This window comes from Nerophis lumbriciformis, linkage group LG09, assembly GCF_033978685.3.
Source record: "Nerophis lumbriciformis linkage group LG09, RoL_Nlum_v2.1, whole genome shotgun sequence".
NCBI classification, from domain to species: domain Eukaryota; kingdom Metazoa; phylum Chordata; class Actinopteri; order Syngnathiformes; family Syngnathidae; genus Nerophis; species Nerophis lumbriciformis.
In genome coordinates, this window is record NC_084556.2 from 4,122,690 (window position 1) to 4,142,500 (window position 19,811).

Consider the following 19,811-nt stretch of genomic DNA (forward strand, 5'->3'; position numbering starts at 1 on the left):
AACGGAGAATAAAACCTATCGAGGAAATGGAAACAGTGGCATTAAAAAAAGGCAAATAATTGAAAAGAGGTCAGATTAAAGAACACATGCCACACAGTAAACAGTTTAGAAGAGTAGAATATAAAATAGTATAAATAGAAAATACTTTGGTGTAACATAAGCACCACATAGCAGTGCAGTAACATCTCTGATTCGATGGCGCACGACAATCTATCAGTAGTACTTCTAGGATTGTTTTTGTAACAACAATGTCACGGTGGCCTTTATCCACATACCACAACCACTCTGATGACCTCCAGCTGCTTTCCTTAGAACAGAAAGTCTTCTTCTGTGGTCACAGGGCGGCGACTACCATCAAGATGCCGTTTCTCGGCACGCCGTCTCCGTTTGGCGGCAGCAGGCGGTCCGAGGCGCTCTGAGCCTCCTGGTCTGAAGGGTCCGCGGTGTCGGGCTCAGGCTGAGCGGCGTGGGTGGGCATGGCGTTGAACGTGACGAAACCCACCATGATGAAGATGAACGCCATGATGTACAGCCCCGAGAACTGGATAGGGCATCAATGACAACAACAACAACCATCAAAATAATAACAGTGGTATTTTACACACTCAAAATCCCTTTAAAAATAAGGACAGAAAATATAGCATTGATATCAATACATCAAACTACAGCTTGTATTTCCCTCCTTTTTTACTGGTCACATGACTTGAATTTGAACAGGATGCCTCAAAGTTGTTGGCCAATTGGTGTCGTTTAGGGCAGTGGTCCCCTACCTTTTTGGAACTGCGGACCGATCAACGCTTGAAAATTTGTCCGGGAGGGGTGGGGGGAGGGTGTATAGTATATATATTTTTTGTTGTTGTTTGTCATAAAAAAATACAATCATGTGTGCTTACGGACTGTATTGATTTATATTGATATATAATGTAGGAACCAGAAATATTAGTAACAGAAAGAAACAACCCTTTTGTGCGAATGGGGGAGGGAGGTTTTTTGGGTTGGTGCACTAATTGCAAGTGTACCGTATTTTCCGCACTATTAGCCGCACCTAAAAACCACAAATTTACTCAAAAGCTGACAGTGCGGCTTATAACCCGGTGCGCTTTATACAGGTAAAAGCCAGTAAATTAGAATATTTTGAAAAACTTGATTTATTTCAGTAATTGCATTCAAAAGGTGTAACTTGTACATTATATTTATTCATTGCACACAGACTGATGCATTCAAATGTTTATTTCATTTAATTTTGATGATTTGAAGTGGCAACAAATGAAAATCCAAAATTCCGTGTGTCACAAAATTAGAATATTACTTAAGGCTAATACAAAAAAGGGATTTTTAGAAATGTTGGCCAACTGAAAAGTATGAAAATGAAAAATATGAGCATGTACAATACTCAATACTTGGTTGGAGCTCCTTTTGCCTCAATTACTGCGTTAATGCGGCGTGGCATGGAGTCGATGAGTTTCTGGCACTGCTCAGGTGTTATGAGAGCCCAGGTTGCTCTGATAGTGGCCTTCAACTCTTCTGCGTTTTTGGGTCTGGCATTCTGCATCTTCCTTTTCACAATACCCCACAGATTTTCTATGGGGCTAAGGTCAGGGGAGTTGGCGGGCCAATTTAGAACAGAAATACCATGGTCCGTAAACCAGGCACGGGTAGATTTTGCGCTGTGTGCAGGCGCCAAGTCCTGTTGGAACTTGAAATCTCCATCTCCATAGAGCAGGTCAGCAGCAGGAAGCATGAAGTGCTCTAAAACTTGCTGGTAGACGGCTGCGTTGACCCTGGATCTCAGGAAACAGAGTGGACCGACACCAGCAGATGACATGGCACCCCAAACCATCACTGATGGTGGAAACTTTACACTAGACTTCAGGCAACGTGGATCCTGTGCCTCTCCTGTCTTCCTCCAGACTCTGGGACCTCGATTTCCAAAGGAAATGCAAAATTTGCATGGTTGGGTGATGGTTTGGGGTGCCATGTCATCTGCTGGTGTCGGTCCACTCTGTTTCCTGAGATCCAGGGTCAACGCAGCCGTCTACCAGCAAGTTTTAGAGCACTTCATGCTTCCTGCTGCTGACCTGCTCTATGGAGATGGAGATTTCAAGTTCCAACAGGACTTGGCGCCTGCACACAGCGCAAAATCTACCCGTGCCTGGTTTACGGACCATGGTATTACTGTTCTAAATTGGCCCGCCAACTCCCCTGACCTTAGCCCCATAGAAAATCTGTGCGGTATTGTGAAAAGGAAGATGCAGAATGCCAGACCCAAAAACGCAGAAGAGTTGAAGGCCACTATCAGAGCAACCTGGGCTCTCATAACACCTGAGCAGTGCCAGAAACTCATCGACTCCATGCCACGCCGCATTAACGCAGTAATTGAGGCAAAAGGAGCTCCAACCAAGTATTGAGTATTGTACATGCTCATATTTTTCATTTTCATACTTTTCAGTTGGCCAACATTTCTAAAAATCCCTTTTTTGTATTAGCCTTAAGTAATATTCTAATTTTGTGACACACGGAATTTTGGATTTTCATTTGTTGCCACTTCAAATCATCAAAATTAAATGAAATAAACATTTGAATGCATCAGTCTGTGTGCAATGAATAAATATAATGTACAAGTTACACCTTTTGAATGCAATTACTGAAATAAATCAAGTTTTTCAAAATATTCTAATTTACTGGCTTTTACCTGTATATGGATTAATATTAAGATTCATTTTCATAAAGTTTCGGTCTCGCAACTACGGTAAACAGCCGCCATCTTTTTTCCCCGTAGAAGAGGAAGTGCTTCTTCTTCTACGCAAGCAACCGCCAAGGTAAGCACCCGCCCCCATAGAACAGGAAGCGCTTCTTCTTCTACTGTAAGCAACCACCCGCCCGCGTAGAAGAAGAAGAAGGGCGCGGATATTACGTTTCATTTCCTTTGTGTGTTTACATCTGTAAAGACCACAAAATGGCTCCTACTAAGCGACAGGTTTCCGGTTCATGAAAAGACGCAATCTCTCCATCCGCACACGGACTACTATTTCACAGCAACTGCCTAAAGACTTTCAAGAAAAGCTGGCTACTTTCCGTGCATATTGTAAAAACAAGATAGCTGAAAAAAAGATCCGGCCAGAGAACATTATCAACATGGACGAGGTTCCGCTGACTTTTGATATTCCTGTGAACCGCACTGTGGATACAACGGGAGCACGTACGGTGAATATTCGCACCACAGGGAATGAGAAGTCATCCTTCACTGTGGTTCTAGCTTGCCATGCTAATGGCCAGAAACTTCCACCCATGGTGATATTCAAAAGGAAGACCTTGCCAAAAGAGACCTTTCCAGCCGGCGTCATCATAAAAGCTAACTCGAAGGGATGGATGGATGAAGAAAAGATGAGCGAGTGGTTAAGGTAAGTTTACGCGAAGAGGCCGGGTGGCTTTTTTCACGCAGCTCCGTCCATGTTGATATACGACTCCATGCGCGCCCACATCACGCTGGTTTTTAATATATTATTAAAGTTTGACTGACCTGTCTGACTGTTTTTTTGACATTCCTTTAGCGCAGTTAGATGCGGCTTATAACACGGGGCGGCTTATAGGTGGACAAAGTTTTGAAATATGCCGTTCATTGAAGGCGCGGCTTATAACCCAGGGCGCCTTATGGTGCGGAAAATACGGTATCTTGTGTTTTTTATGTTGATTTAATAAAAAATAAAAAACATTTTTTAAATTTCTTGTGCGGCCCGGTACCAATCGATCCACGAACCGGTACCGGGCCGTGGCCCGGTGGTTGGGGACCACTGGTTTAGTGCTTTATTTCTGACATATTAAAAACTAAGAAAAATAAATAATGAAAAAGAAATAATCTTAATAACAATACAGGTAAGTACAGCAAAAGAAACAAATACTTCACAATGAAAACACATTAAAAAAAAAATTATAATTAAAAAGTTAAAGTTAAAGTTAAAGTACCAATGATTGTCACACACACACTCTAGGTGTGGCGAGATTATTCTCTGCATTTGACCCATCACCCTTGATCACCCCCTGGGAGGTGAGGGGAGCAGTGGGCAGCAGCGGTTGCCGCGCCCGGGAATCACTTTTTGGTGATTTAACCCCCAATTCCAATCCTTGATGCTGAGTGCCAAGCAGGGAGGTAATGGGTCCCATTTTTATAGTCTTTGGTATGACTCGGCCGGGATTTGAACTCACAACCTACCGATCTCAGGGCGGACACTCTAACCACTAGGCCACTGAGTAGGTATACATAATTGTTCATTTTTTCATATCCAAAAAAGAGTGGGAAAAATTTAAACTTATTTACTCCCAACCATTTATTATTTTAATTTTTTTTTTTTACAATGCTTAGAGTCCTGATGTTGCCATCTTTACTGATGAAAAGCAGTCCAAAAATCAAATTACAATTCAAATGTATAATTTTTAATATTCAAATAATTACATTATCCAAGAAGCCAATGGTAACAAATCCCATATTTATAAATTAAACACCTGGCTTTCTAATCATTATTATATACAATGATTAATTTCCTGGTCTTATTGCAATACATTATCAATATCTTTTACTCACGCATAAACATTATTATTATTAATTTCTACATTTGAACACCTGTAATGCTCCTGCCCACTGTTTCCATGGCAACACGGGGCAGACGACTGTGCAGCAATACACAGTAAACTTTACATAATGGGTCCATACAAACATAACTATTAAGTTATCAGTAAGTGGACCCCGAGTGAAGGCTTATAAATTGGTTATTAATACTTTATTAAGTCCTAATAACATGTGAGCCCAGCGAGGTAAAAAATATAATAGAGGAATTGAAAATGATCAGGGATCAAGAGGGGGGCGTCTTTGTCGTACTACTGCAGTTTGAGAATCACTGGGCTAGAAGAATGGCGTCGTTCCACTAAATAGAGGACATCTGGGATTCATGTTATAAGCCATCAGATAATAGCCAAGATTAGGTCTTAAATGTCTACATATTTTTTTTTTTTTTTTTAAGTATGTGGCCTCTTTAAAATGGTATTTAGAGTTTTGCTTGCGGTTGGCAAAAAGATATGGCGTCACATTAGTGCCAAAAATCCGAGTGCATAAAAACTGTTATCGCGCGCTGATTCTCCACTTCGTGCGCGCGCGACACCCTTTTGCGCGCGCGTGGTGCCTTTCTGCGCGCGCGCGACGCCTTTCTGTGCGCTCTCTGTACTCCTGGCATCTCTCCTCGCGCTGTCATGTTTCTTTTTGGCACTTTGGGGGCGGGTATGCTTAGACGGCCCCTTCTTTCTGATTGGTCAGGCGAAAAATGCTGAAAAATGCTCAGAGCCAATCAGAAGTATAGCAGGGCGGGTCATCGTCAATATGTATCAAGATTTACGGAGGAAGAAGTGGATAAAAAAAATGTCGCGCGCTGATGAAGGTTATTTCATACCACATAAACACAATACAGGGTAATACGAAATGTGACCCAAATAAATAATAAGACAACAAACACCATAATCACATCTTTCAGCCAGAACTGGTCCACCAGCAATAACATCCAACCATAACATTATTTTGTATTTTCACTTCTTCTTGAACATTTGTTTTCTAATTTATGGAATTTCTTTTGATTCAGCCATAAAATTAATGAAATAATCTTTGAATTTTGTTTTTAAAATGTTAAAAATAGCTTTTAATACTGTATTCTGAAACAGTTTAAAATAATCAGAGAACTGACTAACACTGACCCTACACAACTATGTTGCACAATTAAGTCTTTTTTTTTTTTTAAAGCGAAAGAGGTAATTTCAACAGGTACAGCATCCTATGTCATATCTACATGTAATAAGATTTGTAACAAGGCAAACCGTTTGTAAATTGGTCGAAAATCGAGCAAGTTATGGTAATTTAATTAGTACATGTACCATTGACATCAATGTAATGATTGAGGCTAGATGTCCGAGGTAAGATGGCTACAACGTTGCTACGCTGGAGAATGATTGGTCATATGAAAAATGCTCACAGCCAATCAGAAAGAAGGGGCCGTCTAAGCATACCCGCCCCCAAAGTGCCAAAAAGAAACATGACAGCGCGAGGAGAGATGCCAGGAGTACACAGAGAGCGCGCAGAAAGGCGTCGCGCGCGCGCAGAAAGGCACGAAGGGTGTCACGCGTGGGCACGAAGTGGAGAATCAGCGCGCGATAACAGTTTTTATGCGCTCGGATTTTTGGCACTAATGTGACGCCATAAAAAGAGCCCACACACTAATTCCAAATAATCAAAAAAGTACTTTTATAAATGCTCACAGCCAATCAGAAAGAAGGGGCCGTCTAAGTATACCCGCCCCCAAAGTGCCAAAAAGGGCATCTCTCCTGTGCACTTAAGATGCGACTTTAAGGTTTTACTACTTACGTATAAAATACTACACGGTCTAGCTCCAGCCTATCTTACCGATTGTATTGTACCATATGTCCCGGCAAGAAATCTGCGTTCAAAGAACTCCGGCTTATTAGTGATTCCCAGAGCCCAAAAAAAGTCTGCGGGCTGTAGAGCGTTTTCTATTCGGGCTCCAGCACTATGGAATGCCCTCCCGGTAACAATTAGAGATGCTACCTCAGTAGAAATATTTAAGTCCCATCTCAAAACTCATTTGTATACTCTAGCCTTTGAATAGCCCCCCTTTTTTTTAGACCAGTTGATCTGCCGTTTCTTTTCTTTTCTCCTCTGCTCCCCCCTATCCCTTGTGGAGGGGAAGACACACAGATCCGGTGGCCATGGATGGGGTGCTGGCTGTCCGGGGTCGGGACCCGGGGTGGACCGCTCGCCTGTATATTGGTTGGGAATATCTCTGCGCTGCTGACCCGTCTCCGCTCGGGATGGTTTCCTGCTGACCCCACTGTGGACTGGACTCTTACTGTTATGCTGGATCCACTATGGACTGGACTCTCACAATATTATGTTAGACCCACTCGACATCCATTGCATTCGGTCTCCCCTAGAGGGGGGGGTTACCCACATATGCGGTCCTCTCCAAGGTTTCTCATAGTCATTCACATCGACGTCCCACTGGGGTGAGTTTTTCCTTGCCCTTATGTGGGCTATACCGAGGATGTCGTTGTGGCTTGTGCAGCCCTTTGAGACACTTGTGATTTAGGGCTATATAAATAAACATTGATTGATTGATTGATTTAAAAATGTTTTATATGCAGTAACTTTAACAATAAAATATGAGTGTATAATAAAAACATTTAGATGACGAAAATGTTCACATTTGAAAAGCACTTTGTCTAATATGCAAGGCAAGACAGTGAGTTGTTTTGTGACGTGCATACACAGCTGCGCCACTCACCGTGTAGTGGAAGAGGAAGATGCCACAAAATAGGCTGAAGAGGGCGGCGGTGAGCAGCGAGAGGTTGACGGCGGTGGCGCTCGTCCGCTTCACCACCACGGGCATGAAGCTGTACAGTGCGAACATGCAAAGCACGTAGGCCACAAACAGCATGGCTACACAACAACAACAACACAAGGGTTAGAGACAGCCATTACGTGTGGTTAACACAGGGGTCGGCAACCCAAAATGTTGAAAGAGCCATATTGGACCAAAAATACAAAAACAAATCTGTCTGAAGCCGCCAAAAATTAAAAGCCATATTACATACAGATAGTGTGTCATGAGATATAAATTGAATCAAGAGGACTTAAAGGAAACTAAATGACCTCAAATATAGCTACAAATGAGGCATAATGATGCAATATGTACATATAGCTAGCCTAAATAGCATGTTAGCATCGATTAGCTTGCAGTCATGCAGTGACCAAATATGTCTGATTAGCACTCCACACAAGTCAATAACATCAACAAAACTCACCTTTCATGCACAACCTTAAAAGTTTGGTGGACAAAAGGAGACAGAAAAAGAAGTGGCATAAAACACGTCCTAGAAAGTCGGAGAAAGTTATACATGTAAACAAACTACGGTGAGTTCAAAGACCGCCAAAATTAGGAGGACAAAACGGCGCTCGCCAAATACTCGAATCAGTGAAGCATGTTTAATATAAACAGTGTGCTTTGTAACAATTAGGGATGCTCGTGTCATGTTTGTCCTCCTACAGAAACCGTATTAAAACAAAAAATAGATTTTTTCTTTTCTTTTTCCATTTTTCATACATTTTTTAAAAAGCTCCAGAGAGCCACTAGGGCGGCGCTAAAGAGCCGCATGCGGCTCTAGAGCCGCGGGTTGCCGACCCCTGGGTTAACAGAATGTGTAAAGCAGTGGTTCTTAACCTTGTTGGAGGTACCGAACCCCACCAGTTTCATATACGCATTCACCGAACCCTTCTTTTAGTGAAAAATAAATGGTAAATGGGTTATACTTGTATAGCTCTTTTCTACCTAGAAGGTACTCAAAGCGCTTTAACACTATTTCCACATTCATCCATTCACTGATGGCGGGAGCTGCCATGCAAGGCCCTAACCACGACCCATCAGGAGCAAGGGTGGAGTGTCTTGCTCAAGGACACAACGGACGTGACGAGGTTGGTAGAAGGTGGGGATCGAACCAGAAACCCTCAGGTTGCTGGCACGGACGCTCTCCCAACCGCGCCGCCCCCAAAATGTTTTTTTTTTTTCAAATTTAAGACAAAGTTGTGTTTTTTTTTTTACTGGTGCGCAAAATGAACCGTGCATGAGCATCATCTTGTTCAAAGAACAAAACTAACACAGTGCATGAACTCACAACAAATTACACACCTGCAAATCAGATGGAAAATTAGAGGGAACATTGTTTGGGGGGTATCCATAATACGCCAATAGGGAGAATTTTTTTTTTTTTACACGATGAGTCGGGTGTGTCTTGACCTCCGCCGAACCCCTGAGGCCGACTCACCGAACCCCTAGGGTTCGATCGAACCCAGGTTAAGAACCACTGGTGTAAAGTAATGACATTGCCTTACCGACGTGAAAGTTCCATTTGATTTCCTTGACAGCACTGATTTCAAGCGCAGCTCTGCAAACGACAACATGTTTAAACATGAGGAAATGAATTAAAATACAAGCTGTAATAAAAATACACCGGTCCTATTATGCAAAACCCACATTTCTTGGCACCCGTTTTGTGTATTTCGGATCCCCATAAGAGGCGAAAATGTGAATTCCAACCTTTACAAAAACTGTTTTTTGTCTTTCCACACAAGCCGTTTTTGATTTGCCCTGACTTGTGACCTCAGCAGATATCTCCATACATGGTAGAGCAGGGGTGTCAAACTCAAATACAGAGTGGGCCAAAATTTAAAACTGAACAAAGCCGCAGGCCAAGGTTGAACAAATTAACCTTTTAATAGGGACCCAAACAAGTTTTGCATTAAATATTGAACAAGCAAGGCTTATATAACTTTATAGTGACATGCAAAATCCAGTTTCAAATAATAATTAAAGCTGCAAGCAGCGTTGTTCGGGCCCGCGTATTTGGCAGGTGCTAGTCCTAAGTGTCCCAATACTTTTGTCTACTTGTAGTCTGAAGTGTCCCAAGACTTTTGTCTAGTGTACCTACCTTGTCTGCATTGTGTGGGCACGTTGGTGCTTCCTGCTTTTGAGCAGCCATCTTAAAAAAACAGCACCGCAGGAGCATCAGTGCAGCGGGTCTTTGAAGGGTCATAAAATCAAAACCGGAGCAGGTATCACAACTCTTTCGCCAACTTTTAATCAGAAGGGTTCAATCTCTCTCCTGTGTTAGTTTGAAGCCGAAACAACAAACGCGCTCAGAGGAGATAATGTTTGAAGAAAGGTGACGGGTTTTTACAAAAATGTTGTGTTGAAGGGGGAATAGCAAACTTCCTGTATATTTTTGCTGGGGGTTGTCAATTTATGAAATGTAGGTCTAAGTGAGACTTACGGAGAGGTTTTTGTTTCATGTCTCTCCGACCTTCCCAGTGGGAGTTACAGGCAGTTTTGTCATTTTTTTCTTCCGAGGAGCAGTTTTTTCTCCGTTTTATTCAAAAATTGCTGTAGAGCGCAATTTTTAAATTTGGGGTTAGGTTTCTTTATTAGATCGCAATTTTTGCCAGTCCTGATGTGTGCGTTCAGTTCGGTGAGTTTTGAAGCATGTTAAGAGGGTCAAATTACAGCTCAAAGAGGCAAAAGTGACTGTTTTTAGTACTTTTTTGTCTTGAAGGGGGAATTGCCAACTTCCTGTTGATTTTTGCCCGAGGATATACAATTATGAAAACTAGGCCTAAGTCAAACCTACATACAGGTTTTTGTTTCATGTCTCTCCGATCTTCCTAGTGGGAGATATAGGCAGTCTAGTTTTTTTTTTTCCTAGGGGGCGCTAGAGCGCAATTTTGAGTTGTGGGGTTTGGTTTTTTTAAAAAAAGGTCATTTTCGCTGGTCCTGATGTGTGGGTCAAATATGGTGAGTTTTGAAGCATGTTAAGTGGGTCAAATTACAGTTTGTTGTGGCGGCGGAAGAATAAAGAATAATAAAACGAACGAATAACAATAGGTCCTTATGTCCCATTGCATAAGGACTCCCTTCGGGAGTCCTTTTGCAATGGGCCATTGCGGGCCCTAATTAAAGCTGCAAGCAGCGTTGTTCGGGCCCGCGTATTTGGCAGGTGCTAGTCCTAAGTGTCCCAATACTTTTGTCTACTTTTAGTCTGAAGTGTCCCAAGACTTTTGTCTAGTGTACCTACCTTGTCTGCATTGTGTGGGCACGTTGGTGCTTCCTGCTTTTGAGCAGCCATCTTAAAAAAACAGCACCGCAGGAGCATCAGTGCAGCGGGTCTTTGAAGGGTCATAAAATCAAAACCGGAGCAGGTATCACAACTCTTTCACCAACTTTTAATCAGAAGGGTTCAATCTCTCTCCTGTGTTAGTTTGAAGCCGAAACAACAAACGCGCTCAGAGGAGATAATGTTTGAAGAAAGGGGACGGGTTTTTACAAAAATGTTGTGTTGAAGGGGGAATAGCAAACTTCCTGTATATTTTTGCTGGGGGTTGTCAGTTTATGAAATGTAGGTCTAAGTGAGACCTACGGAGAGGTTTTTGTTTCATGTCTCTCCGACCTTCCCAGTGGGAGTTACAGGCAGTTTTGTCATTTTTTTCTTCCGAGGAGCAGTTTTTTCTCCGTTTTATTCAAAAATTGCTGTAGAGCGCAATTTTAAAATTTGGGGTTAGGTTTCTTTATTAGATCGCAATTTTTGCCAGTCCTGATGTGTGCGTTCAGTTCGGTGAGTTTTGAAGAATGTTAAGAGGGTCAAATTACAGCTCAAAGAGGCAAAAGTGACTGTTTTTAGTACTTTTTTGTCTTGAAGGGGGAATTGCCAACTTCCTGTTGATTTTTGCCCGAGGATATACAATTATGAAAACTAGGCCTAAGTCAAACCTACATACAGGTTTTTGTTTCATGTCTCTCCGATCTTCCTAGTGGGAGATATAGGCAGTCTAGTTTTTTTTTTTCCTAGGGGGCGCTAGAGCGCAATTTTGAGTTGTGGGGTTCGGTTTTTTAAAAAAAAGGTAATTTTCGCAGGTCCTGATGTGTGGGTCAAATATGGTGAGTTTTGAAGCATGTTAAGTGGGTCAAATTACAGTTTGTTGTGGCGGCGGAAGAATAAAGAATAATTAAAGCTGCAAGCAGCGTTGTTCGGGCCCGCGTATTTGGCAGGTGCTAGTCCTAAGTGTCCCAATACTTTTGTCTACTTGTAGTCTGAAGTGTCCCAAGACTTTTGTCTAGTGTACCTACCTTGTCTGCATTGTGTGGGCACGTTGGTGCTTCCTGCTTTTGAGCAGCCATCTTAAAAAAACAGCACCGCAGGAGCATCAGTGCAGCGGGTCTTTGAAGGGTCATAAAATCAAAACCGGAGCAGGTATCACAACTCTTTCACCAACTTTTAATCAGAAGGGTTCAATCTCTCTCCTGTGTTAGTTTGAAGCCGAAACAACAAACGCGCTCAGAGGAGATAATGTTTGAAGAAAGGTGACGGGTTTTTACAAAAATGTTGTGTTGAAGGGGGAATAGCAAACTTCCTGTATATTTTTGCTGGGGGTTGTCAATTTATGAAATGTAGGTCTAAGTGAGACCTACGGAGAGGTTTTTGTTTCATGTCTCTCCGACCTTCCCAGTGGGAGTTACAGGCAGTTTTGTCATTTTTTTTCTTCCGAGGAGCAGTTTTTTCTCCGTTTTATTCAAAAATTGCTGTAGAGCGCAATTTTTAAATTTGGGGTTAGGTTTCTTTATTAGATCGCAATTTTTGCCAGTCCTGATGTGTGCGTTCAGTTCGGTGAGTTTTGAAGCATGTTAAGAGGGTCAAATTACAGCTCAAAGAGGCAAAAGTGACTGTTTTTAGTACTTTTTTGTCTTGAAGGGGGAATTGCCAACTTCCTGTTGATTTTTGCCCGAGGATATACAATTATGAAAACTAGGCCTAAGTCAAACCTACATACAGGTTTTTGTTTCATGTCTCTCTCTGATCTTCCTAGTGGGAGATATAGTTTTTTTTTCTTCCTAGGGGGCGCTAGAGCGCAATTTTGAGTTGTGGGGTTCGTTTTTTTTAAAAAAAGGTAATTTTCGCAGGTCCTGATGTGTGGGTCAAATATGGTGAGTTTTGAAGCATGTTAAGTGGGTCAAATTACAGTTTGTTGTGGCGGCGGAAGAATAAAGAATAATAAAACGAACGAATAACAATAGGTCCTTATGTCCCATTGCATAAGGACTCCCTTCGGGAGTCCTTTTGCAATGGGCCATTGCGGGCCCTAATAATAATAAAAAAATATCAATGGCATATCAAATACAATTTAAATAAAAATTTAAATCCTCTTTTCTATTTGCAACCTTCTGAGGTAAATATCAACATTAACTTTTTCCACAGGCTAATAAATTGAAAAATAAAATAATGAATCAACCATTCAGGACTTTAAACTGCTCAGTTTGCAACACACTGATCTAATCTGACATCTTGTCTTGGATGCTAGTTCATTAGTGTCGGGGCTCAGGCTTTGAGCTGAGGCATCCCTCATTATCGAACGAAGGTGTTCATCAGTCATTATATCTCATATTCCACAGTCTTGGGGGCGTGCCTTACAGGCACTGCTTTTAACGTCCTCTACGAGCTGTCGTCACGTCCGCTTTTCATCCCTTCTAACAACGTGCCCGCCCAGTCACAAGATATGAGCGGCTCCTGTACGCACACCCAAGTGAATGCAATGCATACTTCATCAACAGCGATACAGTTTACACTGAGTGTGGCCGTATAAGCAACTTCAACATTGTTAGAAATATACGCCACACTGTGAATCCACACCAAACAAGAATGACAAACACATTTTGGGAGAACATCCGCACAGTAACACAACATAAACACAACAGAACAAATACCCAGAACCCTTTGCAGCAGTAACTCTTCTGGGACGCTACAATATACACTCCCGCTACCTCCCGGAAGAGTTAGTGCTGCAAAGGGTTCTGGGTATTTGTTCTGTTGTGTTTATGTTGTGTTACGGTGCGGATGTTCTCCCGAAATGTGTTTGTCATTCTTGTTTGGTGTGGATTCACAGTGTGGCGTATATTTCTAACAATGGTAAAGGTTTTTATACTGGCACCCTCAGTGTAACCTGTATCGCTGAAGATCAAGTATGCGTTGCATTCACTTCTGTGTGCGTGCCAAAGCCGCACATATTATGTAACTGAGCCAGCACTCGTTGGACTGGACGAAAAGGGGACGTTACAATTCTCGGGAGGGGCGCTGAAATTTGGGAGTCTCCCGGGAGGTTTGGCAAGTATGAGAATTAGCGGTGTACCGCGGCACCGCCGCTGCATATAATCGGCGGGCCAGCTCTAGTGTTAATTTGATATCACCTCACGGGCCAAGTGAAATTACCCGACGGGCCAAATCTGGCCCGTGGGCCAGAGTTTGACACCCATGTGGTAGAGGTTTACTTCAAAGAGCTTTGGGCGAGTCTGCCATTATAGTCTGAAGTTGGAGTGAATAACTTCCTTCTTTTTCTCAATCCTCTTGTTGTGGGGCAGACTGCCTCGTACATGCACTTGCATCCTCCGCTGTTGCCATTTTTAATAAAAAGAGGCGTATTCCGTATTTTCCGGACAATAGAGCGCTCTGTTATATATTCATGATTAATTACAGGTTATTATTTGCTTGCATAAATACAATTTGCTTAAGTAAAATATCCCAATATTTGGATACAAACCCAAAGTGGTAGACAGAATATCATACAGGAACGTTTTTTAAATGTTTTACTAAACTGCGAGTCATTGATTTTGTCAACATTTGTTGACAGTAAGTATAGTAAGAATTAAGTGCACATTTTGAAAGTCTCTGCAATAATATAGCAAACTGGGTACAGATGTACGGTATATATATATATATATACCTCAACTGGTTCCGGTCGTACCTAACCGACAGGAGTTTTTGTGTAAAAGTAGACAGTTTTATGTCGTCCACAGCTCCTTTACCACATGGGGTCCCCCAGGGCTCAATCCTTGCCCCAATTTTATTTGCGCTTTACCTTCTCCCCCTTGGTTCTATTTTTAGGAAGTACAGTATTGCATTTCATTTTTATGCCGATGATTGCCAGATTTATTTTCCCATGGCACAAAATAACACGGTTCAACGTCTTATTGACTGCCTGCACGACATCAAAGTCTGGCTTTCAGCTAACTTCCTGAGCCTAAATGAAGATAAAACAGAAGTTATGTTGTTCGGTCCAAGTCGCTCTCCCTCCCCCAACGTTGACCTCGGCACTCTGACCCCGTATCTCAGCGACTCTGTCACAAACCTGGGGGTAAAGTTTGACTCAGATTTTAAATTCGAAAAACAAATCAGCAGCGTCGTTCAAAAAAGCTTTTATCAATTACGCCAAATAGCGAAAGTGAAACCGCTTCTATCAAGACATGATCTTGAGAAATTAATCCACGCTTTTATCTCGACTCGTCTTGATTATTGTAATGCCCTGTATGTTGGCATTAGCCAGGCCTCCCTCGCCCGCCTGCAGCTCGTGCAGAACTCTGCTGCTCGTCTGCTAACACAGACCCGCAGACGTGAGCACATCACCCCTATTTTAGCGTCCCTTCACTGGCTCCCTGTGCGTTACCGAATACATTTTAAACTCCTTTTATTTGTTTTTAAATGTCTAAACAACCTCGCGCCAACCTATCTCTCCGACCTCCTTCAGCCTTACTGCCCCACCCGATCCTTAAGATCAGCCGATCAGCTGCTGTTGACGGTCCCTGACACAAGGCTGAAGCTTAGAGGTGACAGAGCTTTCGCCGTTGCTGCTCCCAAGCTCTGGAACGACCTACCCCTGAGTGTTAGACAAGCCTCCTCTCTTCCTGTTTTTAAATCTCTCTTAAAAACATACTTTTATTCCATGGCTTTTAACACTGAGTGATATCCATCCTGCAATGGCGCCCCATAATACACCTGCTGTGATCCTGTTTTTATGTTTTTATGTTTTTATTAATTCTATTTTAATTATTTATTTTTTATCGTGTTCTGTTTGTGTTGTGTTGTGTTTGCTCGGTACTCGTTTTATCTTTTAACCTGCTCAATGTACAGCACTTTGGCTACCCCTGTGGTAAATTTTAAATGTGCTCTATAAATAAAGTTGATTTGATTTGATTTGATTAATAATGTAATAAAGACACCCATAAAGAACTTTACATAGTGCACCATCTGCATTTACTCTTCCTTAGTTTGACCAGTTGTTTAAACAAATGTATGCCATTTTTCATTTTGTTGGCGCAGTTGGACCGGATGTGACATGTCACGCTATTACTGTGAAGACGGAAGTGCGTGTGTGTGAGGAGGTGCCTTGACGAGAAGCCCGTGTGTTGAGAGAGGTGACGGTTGTCAATAAAGAACGTGCCTTTCGATTCCCTCGTTATGATCTGTCTTTTCTGCTGGCCTTCATCTAAATACAATCCCTCAAACAAGCTTATTTACTTTTTCAGATGACAGCGCTGAATTTTTTGTACAAACTACCGTATTTTTCGGACTATAAGTCGCAGTTTTTTTTCATAGTTTGGCCGGGCTCCAGTGTGACTTATATATGTTTTTTTCCTTTTTTATTATGCATTTTGGGCAGGTGCGACTTATACTCCGAAAAATACGGTACCTCTGGTTTGTACGATGTTAGTTGGCGACATGAACGACATCTTGCAGTACTTAGACGTGAATGTCCTTCGTGCGGTGGCTGTCCATTTAAAAAGGCATTGTTTAATTTAATTTAACGCAGATTAAACACAGTCCTCTGTTTGCTGTCCATGTCATGTTCATTATGTTTCGCTTTAAGATGCTATTTTAAACTTGATGTGCGGCAATGTTAAGACAGTTTGTCGCTGCAATACTAACTTACTAAATTACCTCAGTTTTATCTCAAGTTCAGTTGGAGTTTGTTTTAAAAGGCGCATACCACATCGCTCTAATCATCGTCACATGTGATCACTGCCTGTGCAATGCGCGCTGTTTTCCGGCGGTCAAAACAAACACTGTGATTAATCTTCATTAATTTATGGTAATGCAATATATATATATATATATATATATATGTGTATATATTAGGGCTGCAACTAACGATTAATTTGATAATCGATTAATCTGTCGATTATTTCTTCGATTAATCGATTAATAATCGGATAAAAGAGACAAACTACATTTCTATCCTTTCCAGTATTTTATTGAAAAAAACCAGCATACTGGCACCATACTTATTTTGATTATTGTTTCTCAGCTGTTTGTACATGTTGCAGTTTATAAATAAAGGTTTATAAAAAAAATAAAAAAACATTTTTTAAATAATTAAAAAAAAAATTGCCTCTGCGCATGCACATAGCATAGATCCAACGAATCAATGACTAAATTGATCGTCAATTATTTTTATAATCGATTTTAATCGATTAGTTGTTGCAGCCCTAATATATATATATATATATATTATTTTTTTTTTATTATTATTTTTTTTTATTAATCACATACTTTACCGTTGACAGCCCTAATAATTAAAAAAAATGATATATATATTTATATATACAGTACAGGCCAAAAGTTTGGACACACCTTCTCATTCAATGCGTTTTCTTTATTTTCATGACTATTTACATTGTAGATTGTCACTGAAGGCATCAAAACTATGAATGAACACACGTGGAGTTATGTACTTAACAAAAAAAGGTGAAATAACTGAAAACATGTTTTATATTCTAGTTTTTTCAAAATAGCCACCCTTTGCTCTGATTACTGCTTTGCACACTCATGGCATTCTCTCGATGAGCTTCAAGAGGTAGTCACCTGAAATGGTTTTCACTTCACAGGTGTCATAGTTTTGATGCCTTCAGGGACAATCTACAACAGGGGTGTCAAACTCATTTTAGCTCAGGGGCCGCATGGAGGAAAATCTGTGCACACGCGGGCAGGACTATTAAAATCATGGTATTAAAACTAAAAAATAAAGACAACTTCAGATTGTTTTCTTTGGCCAAAAATAGAACAAACACATTCTGAAAATATCACAATAAAAATATCGAAAAAAATACCACCAGTGGTAAAGTTTAGATCCATGAAGGAAAGAAAAAAGTGAATGAATGTTTATAACGGAATAAATTGACATATACATAAAAATGTGGTGTCTTTTGTATTATTTTTTTTAATGAATTAAGTAACATTTATGACAACCTTTTTCCAAAACACAATATAGAATGTGAGATATAACAGGATAATGCATACATTTATCATTTGTTTTCAAAACGGTTACAAAAAAATGGGACCCCAAAAATTTATCGTGGGACCCCATTTTAGGGTGCCTGGCACCCCATTTTGAAAATTCCTAGCGCCAACACCGATGGAGTATTGGTGCGTGCAAAACGGCAGCAGGCGGCTGTGGCCTGCGGGCCGGTTCTAATACTAATCAAATATCATCCCGGGGGCCATAGATTATTCATTCGCGGGCCTACAATGTAAATAGTCATGAAAATAAAGAAAACGCATTGAAATGAGAAGATGTGTCCAAACTTTTGGCCTGTACTGTACACACACACACACACACACACACACACACGCAAACAATACACGCACACACCACCTGTAGTTGCTGGGTGTGTGGTCTGTAAAAGTGTGTCTAATTAATGGCGGAACAAAAACATCATCTGTGCCTGTAAGCAATCGTATAATATACTCTCTTTAAATCTCATTGGATGTTGCAGGTAGGGATGTCCGATAATGGCTTTTTGCCGATATCCGATATTCCGATATTGTCCAACTCTTTAATTACCGATACCGATATCAACCGATATACAGTATGCAGTCGTGGAATTAACACATTATTATGCCTAATTTGGACAACCAGGTATGGTGAAGACAAGGTACTTTTTAAAGCACGTCTTCCTATAAGGAAGCAGGGCCTGGGGAATCTGTGGTGGGCTCTCCTATTTCTGGGGCTGAGGTTGCCGAGGTAGTTAAAAAGCTCCTCGGTGGCAAGGCCCCGGGGGTGGATGAGATCCGCCCGGAGTTCCTTAAGGCTCTGGATGTTGTGGGGCTGTCTTGGTTGACAAGACTCTGCAACATCGCGTGGACATCGGGGGCGGTACCTCTGGATTGGCAGACCGGGGTGGTGGTTCCTCTCTTTAAGAAGGGGAACCGGAGGGTGTGTTCCAACTATCGTGGGATCACACTCCTCAGCCTTCCCGGTAAGGTCTATTCAGGTGTACTGGAGAGGAGGCTACGCCGGATAGTCGAACCTCGGATTCAGGAGGAACAGTGTGGTTTTCGTCCTGGTCGTGGAACTGTGGACCAGCTCTATACTCTCGGCAGAGTCCTTGAGGGTGCATGGGAGTTTGCCCAACCAGTCTACATGTGCTTTGTGGACTTGGAGAAGGCATTCGACCGTGTACCCCGGGAAGTCCTGTGGGGAGTGCTCAGAGAGTATGGGGTAACGGACTGTCTTATTGTGGCAGTTCGCTCCCTGTATAATCAGTGTCAGAGCTTGGTCCGCATTGCCGGCAGTAAGTCGGACACGTTTCCAGTGAGGGTTGGACTCCGCCAAGGCTGCCCTTTGTCACCGATTCTGTTCATAACCTTTATGGACAGAATTTCTAGGCGCAGTCAGGGCGTTGAGGGGATCCGGTTTGGTGGCTGCAGGATTAGGTCACTGCTATTTGCAGATGATGTGGTCCTGATGGCTTCCTCCGGCCAAGATCTTCAGCTCTCACTGGATCGGTTCGCAGCCGAGTGTGAAGCGACTGGAATTGGAATCAGCACCTCCAAGTCCGAGTCCATGGTTCTCTCCCGGAAAAGGGTGGAGTGCCATCTCCGGGTTGGGGAGGAGATCTTGCCCCAAGTGGAGGAGTTCAAGTACCTCGGAGTCTTGTTCACGAGTGGGGGAAGAGTGGATCGTGAGATCGACAGGCGGATCGGTGCGCCGTCTTCAGTAATGCGGACGCTGTATCGATCCGTTGTGGTGAAGAAGGAGCTGAGCCGGAAGGCAAAGCTCTCGATTTACCGGTCGATCTACGTTCCCATCCTCACCTATGGTCATGAGCTTTGGGTCATGACCGAAAGGACAAGATCACGGGTACAAGCGGCCGAAATGAGTTTCCTCCGCCGAGTGGCGGGGCTCTCCCTTAGAGATAGGGTGAGAAGCTCTGTCATTCGGGGGGAGCTCAAAGTAAAGCCGCTGCTCCTCCACATGGAGAGGAGCCAGATGAGGTGGTTCGGGTATCTGGTCAGGATGCCACCCGAACGCCTCCCTAGGAAGGTGTTTCGGGCACGTCCGACCGGTAGGAGGCCACGGGGAAGACCCAGGACACGCTGGGAAGACT

General features: G+C 42.3%; 1 protein-coding gene across 1 annotated transcript in view; it reads right to left on the reverse strand.

Annotated features, from left to right (window-relative positions):
* The window catches only part of slc35f2 (solute carrier family 35 member F2), a 30,047-nt gene continuing 10,236 nt past the window's right edge, over positions 1 to 19,811 (reverse strand). Inside the window, exons 7-9 of the mRNA XM_061962788.2 lie at positions 8,942 to 8,994; positions 7,338 to 7,492; positions 1 to 541 (exon numbers count right to left, since the gene is read on the reverse strand). Of these exons, the coding sequence (XP_061818772.1) occupies positions 335 to 541; positions 7,338 to 7,492; positions 8,942 to 8,994 (415 nt within the window). The 3' untranslated portion in view covers positions 1 to 334. The remainder of the gene's footprint in view (positions 542 to 7,337; positions 7,493 to 8,941; positions 8,995 to 19,811) is intronic.